This window comes from Styela clava, chromosome 7 (assembly GCF_964204865.1).
Source record: "Styela clava chromosome 7, kaStyClav1.hap1.2, whole genome shotgun sequence".
Classification (NCBI taxonomy): domain Eukaryota; kingdom Metazoa; phylum Chordata; class Ascidiacea; order Stolidobranchia; family Styelidae; genus Styela; species Styela clava.
In genome coordinates this window covers 16,338,778-16,355,942 of record NC_135256.1, presented here as the reverse complement: position 1 = coordinate 16,355,942, position 17,165 = coordinate 16,338,778, and the positions used below count along the sequence as shown (strand labels likewise).

Genomic DNA, 17,165 nt, shown 5'->3' with positions numbered 1-17,165 from the left:
TTAATATAACGCTTATCAGTCATGAATCAGCTTCTTATTATTGTAATTACTTGTATGAAATCGAGAAAATTACTTTGGAGCATTTTGTAATATCTAGTTGAATGAGCGTTTTCATGTATAATTACCTCAATAAATGCGTCAGTCGAGTCTGAATTTAACGCTGTATCGAATATCAATCCATAAGCTTTCGACGACGTGTCGCAAGTATTAAGTTGAATTTCATTGTTTCAACTATTAAAATTTATAGTGACTTTTTTAATTATCCTGATTGATTCTTACAATTCTCGATTATTGTTTCATAGATGACGTGCGATTTGGAGTGGTTAGACGCATTTTGTTTTATAGTTTCGTAAGTCGTTGAGATATAACATTGAGTTGGTGTTTTTTTATGTCACATTTCTTTATTTGTTTGAGAAGAACAGGTTATCAAAATAACAATAAACATGCAGAGAAATGTTTTTTTGGTATTGGTCGTTTTTTGGTTTTGTTCATTTTCGATGATAGAAGCAAGGGGAAAGAGAGGTGAGATGATTTATTTCTATTGTTCACATTTTTAGGTTATAGAATGATCAGATTTATACATAGCAAAGGGTGATTGAAAGTACTTTTACCCGCGTGGTGCGAAACCAACATTTTGTTGTTTTGCTACAGAGATCTCGGGTTAGAAGCTTGATAAGCCATTCCATTATTCATGCGTGACAGTCTGCATTGAATATCAAATAATAGTATTTTTTGCTTGTTCAGACAGAGATCCCCTGCGATCAGGACCTATTTGCCGCCGACCTTCAGTTGCAAAAGCAAGAGTAGAACCGTATTATGATAGATATTATCAACATGTTACGGTGGTGTTCATATGTAGACCCCCATTTACACTGGTTGGACCGAACTCGGCAACGTGCAAGAGAAATGGAAACTTTACCAAGTTGCCAGAATGTGTTGGTAAGTAGACGCCGTTTATAGATTAATCTTTTTTAACAATATCCACATTATTTTGCGAAATTACAAAATTCGTGTTTAGTCGACGAGTTGTTTAAAAAATGTGTGAAGCATTGCGATTTAATAATTTTGTCGTCCGCTTTTGCTTTCTGATTTACAAACGATTTGCAATGATTTGATCAGACAGTTAATCAGCCCGTATATTACAGTTTGCAAAAATGAAAACCCTCCGGAAAATGGATCTGTTAAACCAGGAGGCAAACATATTGAAGTCGGCCAACAAGTAAGGTTTGCATGCAATCACGGATACACTCTGAAAGAAGACGTTCGCCAAATTTGTGAAGAGAATGGCAAATTGGAAGGACCCGAACCTCTTTGTGAACGTAAGACAAAATAATTACAATTTATTGCTTATATGCTAAAGTATATGCCATTTTGTAATGATGTTAATGTACAAAGTTAAATTAACTGGATCGTGGATGGAAGAAATTTTATGGGATTTAAAATCGAATCATCGTATTGGAATGAACTGCTTGATGTCTCGCCTAATTGGTATTCACTAAAACGTAACTCTAAAACGACCATTAAAAGGAAATTCCCCTTTAATGGTCGCCTTGATTTCTCCCAAAATCAATCTTTTTTGTTTCACAATGGGTGAGCGAAGCCTTGCTTTGAGTGACTTTCCTTAAAAAATCTATTCGAGATGAGCTTTTTATCATGGAAAACATAAGAATATAAGATGGTATAAATGGACTTTTTGTTTTATAGGAAATCCATTCTGTGTGAGACCTCCATCTTCTACTGTTATAATGACTCCGGAAAAACAAGAATATGAAATCGGTGAAAAAATTAAATACAAGTGTAAACCTCATCAAGTTCTGGAACCAAGAAATCTAACGTTCGATATTTGCCAAGAAAATCGCGATTTCACTCACAGAGTGCCAACATGCGTAAATTGTAAGTTAGTGAAATACTATCAACGCAGCTAAATAATGTTGTGATATATATGTTTATTAAATTTTATTAAAGAAGCCTGTTGTGTACAGGCTAACCTGTTTTCCTGAGGAATATATATTTTATATTGTAAGATAAGTCACCCTGTTAAATCCTACCCTACACAATATAGTGGTAACCAAAATACCAAATGATACAAAATAGCACCGCTTCAAGCACTTGTAGAAGCGTTTTTATACTTTTACCAACAACGTAAATCTAGTTATGCTTGCAGCTACTGAATGCTTAAAATGTCAAGCCATTTTGCACACCAAAAACGATAACATTACACTACATGCAATATTATAATTACGTTTTGCCATCTAACATTTTGATTTTTACCTCACATTTAGCCACAGAACCTATCAAATGTAGACGACCAGAATCACTGAACAGGAGAATTGTGATTAGACCACGAAGGGAAAGTTTTTCGGTCGGCACGGTTGTGCGATTCACTTGTTCGTCTAATAATTTCAATTTTTCTGGAGACAAAATGGCAACTTGCAAAGATGATGGAACTTTTGATATAAAAAATGAACCTACATGCAAAGGTGTCTAAATTATTTGTTTTTATCGACACTGGTGATATTTTAAGCATGTGGTAGTCGTACCTGTTATGCGTTTCAAGTTACTTTAGTCAAAATATTGCCGCTTGTCCACACTCAAGAGCAAGCGTATTACTGATAGAGGGCACTAAAGAACAAAAATCGTATATTGTTAAAGAGAAATTCCAGCTTAAATTCCGGAATCATTAACAGAATATTATTTAAAGAGCTTTTTCATGGATTTTGACGTTGGAGATTTTTTGGGAAAAGAGTTCGAAGTTATTTCTAAATGAAATTTCAGTGTTTGTCCGTTTCAATAGTTGAATTTTTCTAGTAGCATTCATTTCGTTACGATAAATACATAGCAGCTCTATTTTGTTATGAAAGATATTAGCAATTGTTCAAACGTGTCAGAATAAAAACTATTTTGCCTTTTTCAGTATGGCGTTGATGATTTATAGAGATAATTTGTAATCACAGCAAAACCACGAGCCAGAAAACCAGCTATGAGGCGTTTCTTTTCTTCGAAGCTGTATCCCATATTTCATGTACCTCGCTGAGACAAAGGCTTTCGAAACCTGGAAATATTCGACAATTCGCAATGTCGCGAAGAAATATTAGGTTCTTTCCTATGGAAGACTATTTTATTAACTTATGTTCAATTTTCTGTTGCCTGTTTTCTGTTTTATTTATTCCATAAAGTTGACCCGAATTTTTTTTATTCTATTGAAATAAGGAAATGCTAAATGATGGTAAACTAGGGTTTCCTTGCTATTATACTTATTTCTTAAATTTACGTTGTACATTTAACACCACATTTTATATATTGTCAAACTCAATTTAATACAAAAATAACTTAAGTTTGTAAACACTCGGAACTTGTCTCTGAAATAAAAGTTTTCATCTGTGTACTAGTTTGGCTGTGAGTACTCATCCCTTTACTGTCAGTGTGCAGTCAAAACAAAGAAACTTCAGTTATGTTGAATACACTAACCAATCGCTGTTTTCCTAACCATATTGGCTTAAACTGCCCACGTTTCCTGACGGCTCATGCATCATCATAAATCTATATAATTTCAGTACCTCTTATGATTACTAAAGTAACTCTTGAGTTTTTTGTTAGATAAGTCTTCTCCTCTTTCTTAGTGATTGCAGCAAACTTTGCTTTAGACAAATTTTTACAATATTCATTATTAATTAAGTTACATATCATTTTTGATTATTGCCAGCATGAGTTTCCATTCCATCATGACAAATATTATTTATTTCCAACGTGTGAGTTTCATTGTTGTCTATTGGAACTTAAAAATTAGAATATAAGGCTAATAAAATAGAATCATGTGAATGCCCCGTAAAACTTTAATGTGAATGAATAATTGTAAATTATTGAAAAATATATGTAGAGATCTTCATTAAATCTATTCCTTCGCTATTTTTGTGACTCGTTTAAATTCTTTGTCCTCTTTATGATATTTTTGTGTTCATTTAGGTTGAAAAGTATAAAATAAAAATATATTCCGTTGTGTATGAACACATTAACAATAATTGTTTTGAATTTGGGTGTGCTGTTTACATTGGGAACTGTTATTGAGAAAATGGTAGCAAAATGCTCTTGTTGCTGCAGGGGGACAGATTTCATAAACAACTCAAACCAATTGTTATTGTACCGGAATAGATTACCGGTAAGTGAATGAAAATAGACTAGATATAATATAATATATAGAATATAATTTTCAGTCGACTCAAGTTAGTTCAAGAAATATGGGGAAAAATGGTTGATTTGTGTTTGAAACTCCCCGAATTTTATTACTAAATAATTTTAGTATTTTTGATGGCCACATCAATTTTAGGATATATTTCCTAAAAGTTTTTGAATTGAACAACAGATTGTAGTAGACTTTATGGATTTCCAAACTCCCTGTTGTAGTTAGTCTTGTTGGCGTAATGGCTTGCGACTAATGGGCCAATATATTTTAAATTTTTAGCACTTGAAAACGGTTGAAACCGTTAAAAGTCTATCATTTCATTATTTTTTTTTATTATTTCGAAATTCCTTCGGGTCAAATTTATCTCCCGTTAACTGAAGAGGAAACATTTTATTCCATCTTGACACTTTTTATTTCATAGTGCTTGATCGCATTCGTCATGCTTGTCAACCTTTCATTTAGCGAAGTAAACTCGATGCGCAAAAGCAGGGCTTCCCAAACTTTTGATCTCGCGGCCCCTTTTAATATATTAAAATTTTTCGCGGCCCTTGTCCACGTTAAATAATGCCAAACTGTTCGAATTATGCATTTCTGATGTTTTATTGGCACAGCTAATTCTCAACTTTAACATGTCTAATCAATAACAAAAACAAGCACATATTTATTCAGATTAACGTTTCTCAAATATTCAGTGTAATGGGTACGAATGCTTTCTTCTGCATAGCAAGGCTCAATGTATGTTTATACAGGCCTAAGTGATGAATTACGATGTCTGGCTACCGACGGCATGGTCCTAATCTCGAATTGTTCACTCTTATTGATCAAACTTAGCATAAGGCAGCATTTTGTGCGACGCCAAATTATCAGGGAAAAAACTCATGGCGCACCTACACGAAAAATATGGGCCTACTGCCTTGAAACAAAACACAATTTTGTCATCGTTAATATGTACTAAATGTCCTTTGAGGTTTTTAATCATGTAGGCCCGAGGAATAAAGGCGAAAAGTTAACGTTTCTTTTTTTTTTTTATCTCTGCCTGGTTTTTCTTTCAAATGCTAAAGAAATCACTCAAGTTTGATGAACTCGGTTCAGCAAATGAATAAACTGCGGCCTATACGAAATTGCAGCATGTAGGGATTATCTCTTATATTACGTAACAATAGACCCTACGTACAGAAAGTAAACACATAGAACGGCAAAATGACTTCGATTCATAAACACGTCATTTGAAACAATTAAACATTTAGAATAAATATGATATGTAATATGTTTCGAGGCGCGCTCATCAAATCGTCTTCTGAAACCGCTAGCTTAACGATTAAAGCCGTCATTGTTATGTAAGCACCCGAAAATCGGGTTTCACGATCAGAATATGCATTGTTATGCAAGCGCCATCATTCTACCGTGTTTCCCCGAAGATAAGACCAAGCCTGAATTTTAAACAGGATTTCAATATAAGCGCTCGCTTTTAAAAAAGACTTAGTCGATAGCGCAACTTTTTTTTTGACTCAATCTCGTGGAAGTTTGCTAGGACGTCGTAAAATTTCGTGATTCGTGAACCTTAACAACCCATATCTTCTACTTTCACTGGAAAAAAAGAAAGATTAAATCGATCTTACCTGTGATGTTGCTATAATAGGAAAGTTTAATTCTGGAAATTCGGTTTTCTGTAGATAAAGATTATTTGTCCTTGGTTCAAAAAGCGTTGCGCACTCCCATCTTCTTTGCGATTTCTTATTTATATAAAGCAGGCTTTTCTACCAAGGCCCATTAATTGCGATTTCACTGACTGTCGTTAAGTTTTGTTGTTCGTTTATATGAAACTCATTGCGAAAATGATCTATTATTAAAAGATACCAATACGTATTTTCAAGGTTCGCAACTTGAGCATATTTTGGAAGGGCGTCACAATACAATGAAGTTCGAGAACCACTGCGTCCTAGTGGATAGCGAGAAATATTTTCTACTTTTTTAAATGGTTAATAGTCTATATGTAGCAGTTATTTTAAATAAAAACGTGCTATTTATAAGTAAACGGAAATCGGTATTCATATTTTGCATAATAAAAAATCTCATTATTCTCTATCCCAAAAATAAGCCCTAGTGTTATTTTCGAAAGAAGATTGAAGACAGTGTCTTATTTTCGGAAAAACACGGTATTATGATGATGTATTCACTCGGAATCGTGAAATCTTTGTTTTACACTATTTGTATAATAATTGTATTTCGAATCAAGAGTCTGAAAAAAGTACAATATATATGGTACTTTGTGTAAAATTGGTGCTCTCCTTGCGGCCCCTAAAATTCGTTTCGCGGCCCCTAGTTTGGGAAGCCCTGCTCTAAAGCACGGTGGTCCAAGGTTGTCAGTCTCGGGGGCCACACTATTATTGTTGTATCGTTTTCGGGCGACAATAGTGACAGGAATAGGTAAACAGTGCGATACAAAACAAACACTTTTATTGTCCAAACACATTGATCATTATTTGTCATTTATCGAGCTAAAACATGCAAAAACCACCAAAAAACTCACTAAAACGTGCAAAAATCTTAGAAATATCTACATTTAGTCGAAAGATTTCAAACTCTTCATAACGGAGAAAGTGCCGTAAAAAGAAAATGCCGTTTTAAATTGTCACAGTCGCAACTTGCAGACATATCAAGCAAGCATTGTGGTAATTTCCTTCCCATATCCAGTCAAAATTCTATTTGGATTGGCCAGCTTTCTTTCAAAACTCATGTTTACAGAATAACTTACAAACAATTGCTGAATGATTGATTACAGAAATTTACCAAATTTGAGATATAGGAGGATAATTATTAAATTTTCTGACATATAGGCAGCATTTTATGATAATATTGTTTAGGCTGGTTGCAAAACAACACCCTGCAGGAATTATATTGTTCGTCCATAACATTAATATTTAGTTATCAGGCATAACCCTCCTGGGCTAATAGAATCCTCATTCGATTTTTAGTTTTCAATGAAGCTTATTTTGTTAGCATAAAATCCCGACCAAAAAGATAGAAAGCCAGTTAACACATCAGGAGCCAAGCACATCATTCAACATTGCTATAGTTGCCTCAGCTAGCCATAACACTAGTCAATTCAGTGACATTAGTGAGAGAGCGAGATTTTAGTTCCATAAACAATGAAAAACAATATAAAGCAATATTCTATGTATCTAATTTAAAGTATCTAATTTACACATTGTTTTGTGTGGGTCAGTATGCAAGACCGTTGATGGTCACCGAGGCTCCTGACCATTTTCATGCTGTCAGAATTGATTGCTACAATATAAATAAAATAAAACATGAGAGCTATGCTCAAATATATGGACACGTAAGACGAAACGAAATATTTCATCATCAATTCAACGGAATAGAGTATCTTGAACGAAACTGAACAGTGAAGCAGCTACATTGCTGTGTTACAGTGTTTTACTCAGTACAGCACAGTTTACCGATTCCATGAATAGCACCACTATTAAAAGACATTAGTTATAACAGTGAGTGCAAACCCCGCTTTTACGAGACAATTAGTTAAGTGTCACCGCGCTGTGTTACGGTACCGGAACTGCCCTATTTTTAGAAGTTCCCGTCTTGTGACAGCGTCAATTGGAATTGTAAGATGCGACTTTTTACGTTTTCCACTAGGTGTACAAAAATAATGCAAAATGATCCTTATGTCCACTGAAAAATTAGCACCATGTTATACTATTATTAAAATAGGATACGGTAATTATAACAGTTTCCGATAATTCTGAAGCTTTAAACGGTATACAGGCTGATATATATAATGCAATCTTAATGAAGAATACATATCTCACTTGATATATATCGATTTCAAAAAGATATTATTATTCTGAATACTTCGGAATACAAAATCTTTTTCATTTTATTAGTAAACAGCGATGAAGACGAATTTTTCGTTTCAGATGGGACATCGCCCCAAACCTGAACACCAATATATTTTAAAGATCCTTTCCCAACATCAGTGGAAACTTGTGGTGTGGAATAGGATCGTATTCTTTTGGATCTATTACTATATTTATGCACATCTTTTAATGTGTGAAATAGCCATTAAAAAGCAGGAGGAAAGGGGTCATTTTCATGTCGAAAAGTATGAGGTTGGTTATACGACTCTTCTCTGAAAATAATATGCACATACGTATTTTATTCTGTAAAACTTGAATTGGATGAATTAAAGTATAATAAACTACTTTGATCGTTTTAAAACTCAAGATGCATCGTAGTCTATAAATTACCAACCGTTTGCAATTACTTTTTTTTTGGTAGTTGACTAATATCCGGTTCCCCACATAGATTATCATCGATCGTGACCCCCCAAATATTTTATACTATTGGTTCGCTCAATTTTGATATTGCCTAAAAAGAGTTTAAAGTGGGTAGTATATTTTCTCTTATTACAGAGGATCATAATTTTTGTTTTGGAATAATTTAAAGATAATTTTTTTGCCTTTAGCCAAATATCAACATTTTGTATTTCAGTGTTTACTACAGTCTCAAGTTCGGACAAAGTTGAAGCGGACTTCAACAGGGAATCTGCAAATAGCGTTAAATAGAAAGGAGATGCAGCTGGTAGACCATTAATAAAAAATAACATAAAAATAGCAAAGGACCAATGATGGAACAACCTTGTGGAACTCCGCATTTGATAAAGCCCATATCAGATATATATATATTCTCCATTCTGAATGATGTAACGATATGTCAAATGATTTTCCTGGTTAATTTTTATGACGAAGCAAAACCAAAGGCGATTTTTTGTTTACCCTCCAGCAAATGCGACGCGGGCCACAGATAATGAAGAAGCCCGTCCTGCTGGGTTTGGATCACCCTGCTCTAAAGCAGAAATTTGAAATGGTTGGCTTCAAGCGAATTCGTAGCTAAGATTTGTTTATTTTTATGATTGAGAATACCAGTTCACAACTGTACGTGCTTTGATTAATATTGACAAATTCAGATTTTTGCACTTCTCAACAAAACTGGATAATTCTATTTTTCGAGTCGAAAGTGAAACTCAAGTTAAGGATTTCGTTGGAAAGCTTGGTTTGGCCCCAAGAAGTACTAGTTGAATGTCAGTGTCATCAACATATTCAACAGCCACACTGAATGGTCTTCGAAAGAATTCATTTGCGTCTTCCGACCATAGATCTTGACAATGTTTCAATAATTTTTTACGAAGGTGCCCACACATTTGTATTGAATTAACATAGTGATCTAGTTTATTCCGATATAAACGTGAGGTAATATGATTTAATATAAATACTATGTTCCCAAAACGTTTGCGTGCTACGTTCGCACTCATGGCGTGCCACATTGGGCACGCGTGTCCCGTGTTGTGCACCACTATTCTGAAGCCTTACCTTCACTGACGGACGATCTTTGTGGTCTTACCGCTACCGATGAGAATTGCTGAGAGCGGGATTTGCGACTTGGATTCAAAGTCGCATACACGCTACCGGAAATGCGATTTGTCATTTTTCCAGCGTGTTTATAGCTATTGATCATTGCGCTCTTGTTATAAATATAGTAAATTACAGCTTATATCAATCACAGAAACATTACTTTGGATATATAAAGTTAAATGATCAAATTGCTTAAATCAGCATTGAACGTGAAATCAGCAATAAAAAACATACTGACATATCAAAATTTCAGATTATTTGATGTCATGTCGGCACTATTCCAGTATGATATATATTTTTACGTAATTAATGCGTCATCGCAAAATTTCTTAATTAAACAATCAAAAAGAAACTGGTTATTTATATGTCGTAACTATGCTTATAAAGAAGAGTTTCATTATAGGAATTTTAATTATGTTTTGTTCGTGAGAATTATTCACCAGAAAAAATAAAAATGACATAAAAATAGTCATTTATGTTGTATTTTAATTGAGTGTATTCTTACTGTACAAAAAGTAAAAGTAAAATAAAAAATTCCGAAAGTAGAAATAGTATTTCTTGTGTGACGTACTCGCGATTAGTTTTCTTGTTATAAGCATACTAAATTTGTCGCGGAAATGACTTATGACGTTGTATTATGCGTAAACAAGTTTATATCTGTGGTCACCTAAAATACCACTTCAAAAATTTATCAAAATATCCTTTTATATCTGACTAATACTAATAGCTAAATCACAAGAACTCGTTCAAATGATAAAAATGTAGAAAACAAATTCGAGAATAATTTAATCAGCGAACTCTGACTTAGAAATAATATAGCAACAAAGAAAATATCAAAGTTTCACAGCTGTGATAAATATGCTGTACAAACGGTATATTAACATATTGCTTATTTGTTTATACACGTAATAATTTATAAACGCTGTAAAATAAGTTTATTTATTTGAAGACGATTGAATTAGACAATCGGGAAATATTTTTACATTTTCTATTCTTCAAGGGCATTATTGATAAAGTTATAAAATTGAAAAAAAAAAAATTAAAATTAGAATACCGGTAGGTATGTAAAAGCTCAAGTGCCTTGCTGTACAGTTGTCAATGTCATCGCTTTGTCCGCTATAAAATATGTTTTGAATTTAATATACTTTGAGTACATTGTGTACATACATATAATGCCTTCATTGATTCCCATAAAGGTACTAATGATTCCTCATTCAAACCTGCAATTTTAGATCAATTTGATTTTGCATTAGATCCCAATTAAAATTAATATAGTTTCATTAAATCAAACATAAATTATCTAAATTGTAAGATGCTTTGCTCTAAATAGTCGGATTCTGTTATAATTAGCCAGTCGATTAAAAGATGAGAATGCACTTATGAAGTATATGAAACTCCTAATTGCCCCAGGCATAAAATTGTCCATCTACTCGCTATTTGTGGGAATGGAGATTTTCTCAAATCTATTTCAAGAGGCTCGGCTTAAAAATCTAAATACAACTTCAAATCAAGAGAATTGATTTTAAATCAGTCGTAAATTAAGAATATGATTCAATGCCATTTTTATTTGCAAAATCATGAAATTTCGAGAGTTTTGAGGTTATAAACAAGCTTAATCTTATATCTAATCACATATTTCGGATTCGCCACATATCTACGGTTTTTGTGTGGCCATTGATAACAACTCGCAATGCATGCATGACAATTAAACATTCAACAAAGCGAAACTATATAGGTAGGATGTTTTGAATTAAGGTAAAATCACTGACATTTTTAAACTATGATCGAATAAGAAATCATAGTCATTAAATTTCGATCATAACATCATCGCTCGTATTTATGACTGAATATATGGTTTGACCAGTTTTATCGTCGACGAGGTGACTATATAAGCAGCAACATCTTGTTTCAAGTCACCAAAGTATCATTTGGAACGTTGAAGAACATAGAAAACGATATTTAACGACATATTCTACAATGAAGTTTTCTATATTAGTAGCCTTTCTACTACAATGTGCAATCTCTGTAAGGTCTCAAGATGATGGAATTTATACAATAGGTATATATAAATATATTTGGCGCTCCCGAAGAATGTGTACCAAGATGGCGCACAACCTGAACCCTAACCTGGTACACATACTATGTTCAGGTTGTGCGCCATCTTGGTGCATATACTTCTGGAGTTCCATATATTTTGATTTTGTGTTTTTATTATTTATATGAGGAATCGGATACTCATGAAAAAATTTTTTTATGTTAATGTTACATAAAAAGTTTTTTTCGCTTTTAGTTTTCATAAATCTGATCATACTTTTTGTCACGCAGGTTCCGGCTGTCCTAAACTTACTATTGAAAACGCTGAAGTTGAGCCCGCCTTAGAGTACAGAGAAGAAACTTATGCAGCATTTACCGAGGTCACCATCAAATGCAACTATGGTTTTATTACTGTTGGAAAGGAATCTTCCATGTGTATGGAAGATGGGACATGGTCAAACATTGATTCGCCGTGTAGAGGTATTTTAAACTTTTTTATTTATTAATATAATAGGGCTAATTGCGAATAATAGCCCTATTTAAGTTTCGCTGCCGACAACTTTGCCACGAATATAGTTAGCGCTAAGATACTACGAGATTGCCTCGTATGATAATGATTGAGAGCTCAACCCCTACCCTCATGACTAAAGAAACTTGTCTTGCTATATGCCAAATCTGTCATATTCCGGTTACGGAAAGAACAAATCATCGGGTAGGTATTCATTCATATTCTTAAGTAGTGAAACACTGATTAAATGTTTCATAAAACCATCAATTAGCTGGATGTCTGATTCCATCTGTCGCCGGTGTCTTGGCATTTCCGGTACTATCGGACAAAGGGGATTATTATAGAGTGGGAGAAGTTGTTTCATTCAAGTGCGTGGGAAATCTTGTGTTGGAGGGTTCCACATACTCTACATGCAAAGTAGGAGGAGTATAGATGGAAACTATTCCGCAATGTGTTGGTATGTTCAAATATTGTGTTCATTTGCACAAAAGTGTAAATATCCTATAACTCTACCGAAGAAAGTATATATCGGTATATGTGTCTTAGAACTCTAACCTGACATGCTGGCATAGTTAATTCCCTACCAACTACGCTATCGCGACCATCCTTATTCTAAGTATGCCTAATTCTCTCCCTTCGTTACAGAGCCGAAACCAGTCGGTTGCGAACCACCTGCAATCAGACATGGGTTCCGTGTGACAAGACTCCAAAAAGGACAGAAAATGTTCCAGGTTGGCGACAACGTTTATGTCACATGCAATGATGGATACGTTAGAGATGGTCGTGCTTTTCTCACTTGCCAAAAGGATGGATCATGGGATGACGGATACAGTAGTTGTAAAGGTATGTTGTAATTTCGACTAAATGGTTATTCATGTAACATGAGGGAAAGTCAAATCACAGACGTTCCTGATTTAGAACTGAACGGGATGAAATGTAATCGAGTTTTAGGGTGTTCAATCATATGCATACACTAAACCTATATTTGGATAGATTGAAGTTTTGTGGTTACAATTTTCTTTTTTATATTTAGTTATAAAGCTGAGAACTGGTTGCGGAGAACCTAATTTTCCGTCAAAAAGCGGAGTTTTCATGCCCCCTATGTATGGGGATTCATACGAAGTGGGTACCAAACTAACGTTCAAATGCAGCCAAGGACGAGTTATGATCGGATCCCAATACTCATACTGTCAAGCTAACGGAGAATGGAATGCGATCCCGGATTGCATGCGTTAGTAACTTTTAATACTTTGACGTAGATAAGGAATGTTATTTAGGACTCAAGGTTTTATTATAGAAAAAGTTTTACAAAATGAGATCGATAAAAGTAAATTCCTACAAATTTGCTGTCATTTATTTAAACAGCTGGATGTACACAACAAAATGTCAAATACGGTACAATATCTCCGTCTCCAAATGTAGAAAACCAATATCATGAGTTTGGTCAGACAATAACCTTGAAATGTAAAGCAGGATATAAACTGGTCGGACCAAAAACTGCGACTTGCAGACCAAGCGGCATTTGGAGTGCTTTTCTTATTTGTTCTGGTATGTGATGTATTTTTTTACTTTGATATGTTGGAATTATTGCTAGCATCTCAAGTCATAATTTCAATATGATCGAATTACAAAGGCTATTTAACATGCCATAAACTGCGTAAAGGTATGGAAACAACATTAATACCACAAAAATTCCTCATTTAATTTCTCGCTATTTTGATGACAAAACATTTTTTCAAATAAAAAACGTAATGCTTATTTTTTTTTATTCACAATGAATGCAAACCAATGAAAACTTCACTCTTCACATAAATCATTAAACCGTCACCGTCATTAAACCGTCATATAAAGATTCAAATGACAACTTTTTTTTAACCTTTGGGGTACAGATGACGGCAATTCATACGTTCATCGAGGCCCATAATCAATCAGTTTAGTCGAACTGTTGCTATCTGCATTCGATCCATTTAAGTATCATACAATATAATTAAACAATTTTTCAGATGTTTGTGACGCTCCGAACATTCCCAATATGAAAACCTATCCAGCTAAGGTCGACGGAAAAAGATTGTACAAAGCGGGACAAAATGTAACATGCAAATGTAATGCAGGATTTAGGCTGCAAGGTTCTCCGATTATACAATGTCTCAGCGGCAATAGATGGAATGTTGAAATGCCTACATGCAAACGTAAGAAAGATGAATAATTGAATTGTGATGCTAAGTAATTAAGCGCAAAGTATATTATGTTGTTCTGGAAGCATGGAGCATTGGAAAGTACTATCAAGGCTCTGACCATTCATCATACAATTAAATAAACTATACAGATATTCGGTTCAAAAGAGGGCCTAATTTATACAGTTACTCATTTCCTATTTTATTCTTATATGATTATATTTGGATTGAAGAGTATATTTGGAAAAATCTGCCTCGAAACCGGTATATATATATATATACGCATATTATATATAAGTTTAAGCTTATATCATTCTTTACCCTGGATTCGAAATTTTTAACCAGTTGGTGCTTTCATATCATAAATGTGACACAAGATAATTTTTTTATCATATTTCTCTCGTTTTTGTATAGGAATTTTTTGTGAGGCACCTGCCGAGATTTCTATAGCAAAATACAGGCCAATTCAATACCAATATTCATACGGCAACAAAATCAGATGGGTTTGCAAAACGGGATACGTAATCAGCGGAGCAAAATATTCATCTTGCGGACAAAATGGAGTGTTCATACCAGCAAAACCTGTTTGTAAAGGTATGCGCGTTTGTCCTTGCTTTTTTAGAAATACTATTTTATTCTGGCAATTATCGATATGTTTGAAGAGAGGAAGATTAATTTGTGTACTACCGGGAAAAAACTGGTTTTACAGGGATAAACAAGGGATTACATTGAGAAAAAATGAACAAAAAGTACAATTGTGGTTATTTGAATTAATTCTAATTTTCTATTTTTAGTTGCTACTGACGTGAAAGAAAAACAGCCTGGTCGTTATGTCATTACTCGCCAAGCATGTGCACGTCCGAGGAAACCAGTAAACGGATATTTGAAACCAACGAAACTTTATTATGACCTGGCTGCTGAAGTTGAATACGGATGCAAAACTGGATATATTATGTCCGGTACCGCAAGGTCGACCTGCCGAACACAAGGATTTGGAAGAGAAACTCCAACATGCACTCGTAAGTACATAATGGTCAAATTAAATAAAAATATTGATATATAATAATGAACAAACGATATTTCCATCACGAAATATGAAAGCTCATGATCGCGCCATTCAGGTCTCTGATGAAGCACTCAATATTGAGAAGCACGTTCTTCTATATGCACAAATCTTGTATAAACTACTTTGTACTTAACGATACCAAATCCCTTTTGCCAGCTATCAAATGTGTCGAACCTAGCAAACCTACCAACGGACGATTTGCGACTCCCTTAAAGAAAGCCTATTACTATGGAGACAAGGTTCAATATGAATGCGCTGAAAACCATGTCATGTCTGGATCAGCTGTATCTACATGCCAGTCGAATGCTCAATTCCACCCTAAACCTCCTACATGCACACGTAAGCTTTTAATATTTCACCACCATATCAAATGAGAGAGCAACGGAATAAAAGCTCGACTTGCGATCTGCGGGTGTATATGCCTTTTATGAAAGTAAATTATTCAACTTCATCTTCACTTTTATTATAAAACGATGAAAATAAGATTTGATATATATTTAAACCTTCAAACTTTTGAAACCGTGGGTAATATACCTGTATAAAACCAGGCTTTTTAAAACAACAAATCAAGTATATTTCTTGACAATCACTATTACAAACTTTAAATATCAATTCGTGATATTGACAGGGTATGAATAAGTCTTAGTTTTAAATTAAATCAAACAGTGTAAATGTACACGAAGATCGATTTATAATATACTTCCATTGTTTTTCAGCTCCGTCGTGTAGGTACGAGTGCAAATATGTAAAAGGTAGATCTTGTCAATGTAACGCTGAATGCAGATATAAGTTGGACTGCTGTGATGATTTTGAACAGCATTGCCGTGAGTATACTTTTAAAGATTGAGGATTTGGAAATAATTTCCGTGTCTAAAATATGGCAGTTAGATTCGACGACTTCAGTCGATACACTAGATTCTCACCCTCACATTTGGCTATTCTTCTGTGGCAAGCCATATATATTCAATATAGTGTCGTTATGGAAAATTTCAGGTTACTTTTCAATTAGTATTCACTACATCATTATGCACCAATAAGTGAACATGCATTCATAGGTGTTATTCCTCGCCATTAATTACACGTGTGAAATTATATATCAACGCCGAACTTTTCTCTCTTTGCTTTATTTATATTTATCTCATTCTCTTCAACATATGTTTTCAATCTTGTTTCAGGTAAGCTCTTCTACTGATGTGAACACACGTAATCGTAATATTCGGACTCAGGAGATGATTTATACATATGTATATATTACGAAATTTAATCGGTGTAAATTATTATATTAGGCAATACAATTATAAAAAAATATGTTTATTGATGTTTTATTCATGCTATCATTTGTATATGGGGAGTTGAGGTATTGAGCGATAGTGCCACAGCATCCACCAAATTAAAAACAATATTGCAATACCATGAAAACTACAAAACTACAGATGTTACTACTTCCCCGACTCTTATACTGCAAGATTTGGGGCTTCATTCAGCGATATATTGGGCTATTCAATTTCAGTGCCTTTGAAGAAGTCGTGTTTTCTCAGTAGTCTATTTAAGTAAAATAAGATATATTGGTACGATCATTTCTTAGAATTGGTAGTTTGCAGTCTAACTCTAACAGATTTTATAACTTGTTTTGGAAGCTTACACTGAGAAGATATAAGAGAGCATATTTTAAACGATATAGTTTTCGTTGCAAGTTTTCAGGAGTTAAATAAAACTGTTTACTATAACATAAAAGTATCCGCAGTAATATTATATGGATTAAAATCTGAAATTA

The 17,165-nt window shown here is 34.0% G+C and overlaps 2 protein-coding genes across 4 annotated transcripts; both read left to right on the top strand.

Moving 5' to 3' along the window:
• The first annotated feature begins 405 nt into the window (after positions 1-405).
• On the top strand, positions 406-3,440 carry LOC120328104 (zona pellucida sperm-binding protein 3 receptor-like). 2 transcript variants are annotated; one of them, XM_039394507.2, is made up of 6 exons: positions 406-522; positions 745-939; positions 1,146-1,319; positions 1,705-1,893; positions 2,283-2,480; positions 2,955-3,440. In XM_039394507.2, exons 1-6 carry the CDS (start codon positions 444-446, stop codon positions 3,032-3,034), a joined length of 915 nt encoding a protein of 304 aa, XP_039250441.2. In that variant the 5' UTR covers positions 406-443; the 3' UTR covers positions 3,035-3,440. The 2 variants fall into 2 exon arrangements, with proteins under 2 accessions (XP_039250441.2, XP_039250442.2); XM_039394508.2 differs by having other exon boundaries at positions 2,915-3,440.
• An 8,069-nt stretch (positions 3,441-11,509) lies between these two features.
• On the top strand, positions 11,510-16,727 carry LOC120328100 (sushi, von Willebrand factor type A, EGF and pentraxin domain-containing protein 1-like). 2 transcript variants are annotated; one of them, XM_039394501.2, is made up of 11 exons: positions 11,510-11,668; positions 11,935-12,123; positions 12,797-12,994; positions 13,185-13,382; positions 13,517-13,699; positions 14,155-14,340; positions 14,740-14,919; positions 15,120-15,344; positions 15,548-15,730; positions 16,108-16,215; positions 16,567-16,727. In XM_039394501.2, the coding sequence occupies exons 1-11, from the start codon at positions 11,587-11,589 to the stop codon at positions 16,581-16,583; spliced, it is 1,749 nt and encodes a 582-aa protein (XP_039250435.2). In that variant the 5' UTR covers positions 11,510-11,586; the 3' UTR covers positions 16,584-16,727. The 2 variants fall into 2 exon arrangements, with proteins under 2 accessions (XP_039250435.2, XP_039250436.2); XM_039394502.2 differs by lacking the exon at positions 11,510-11,668 and adding an exon at positions 12,423-12,608 and having other exon boundaries at positions 11,982-12,123.
• Positions 16,728-17,165: the final 438 nt, after the last annotated feature.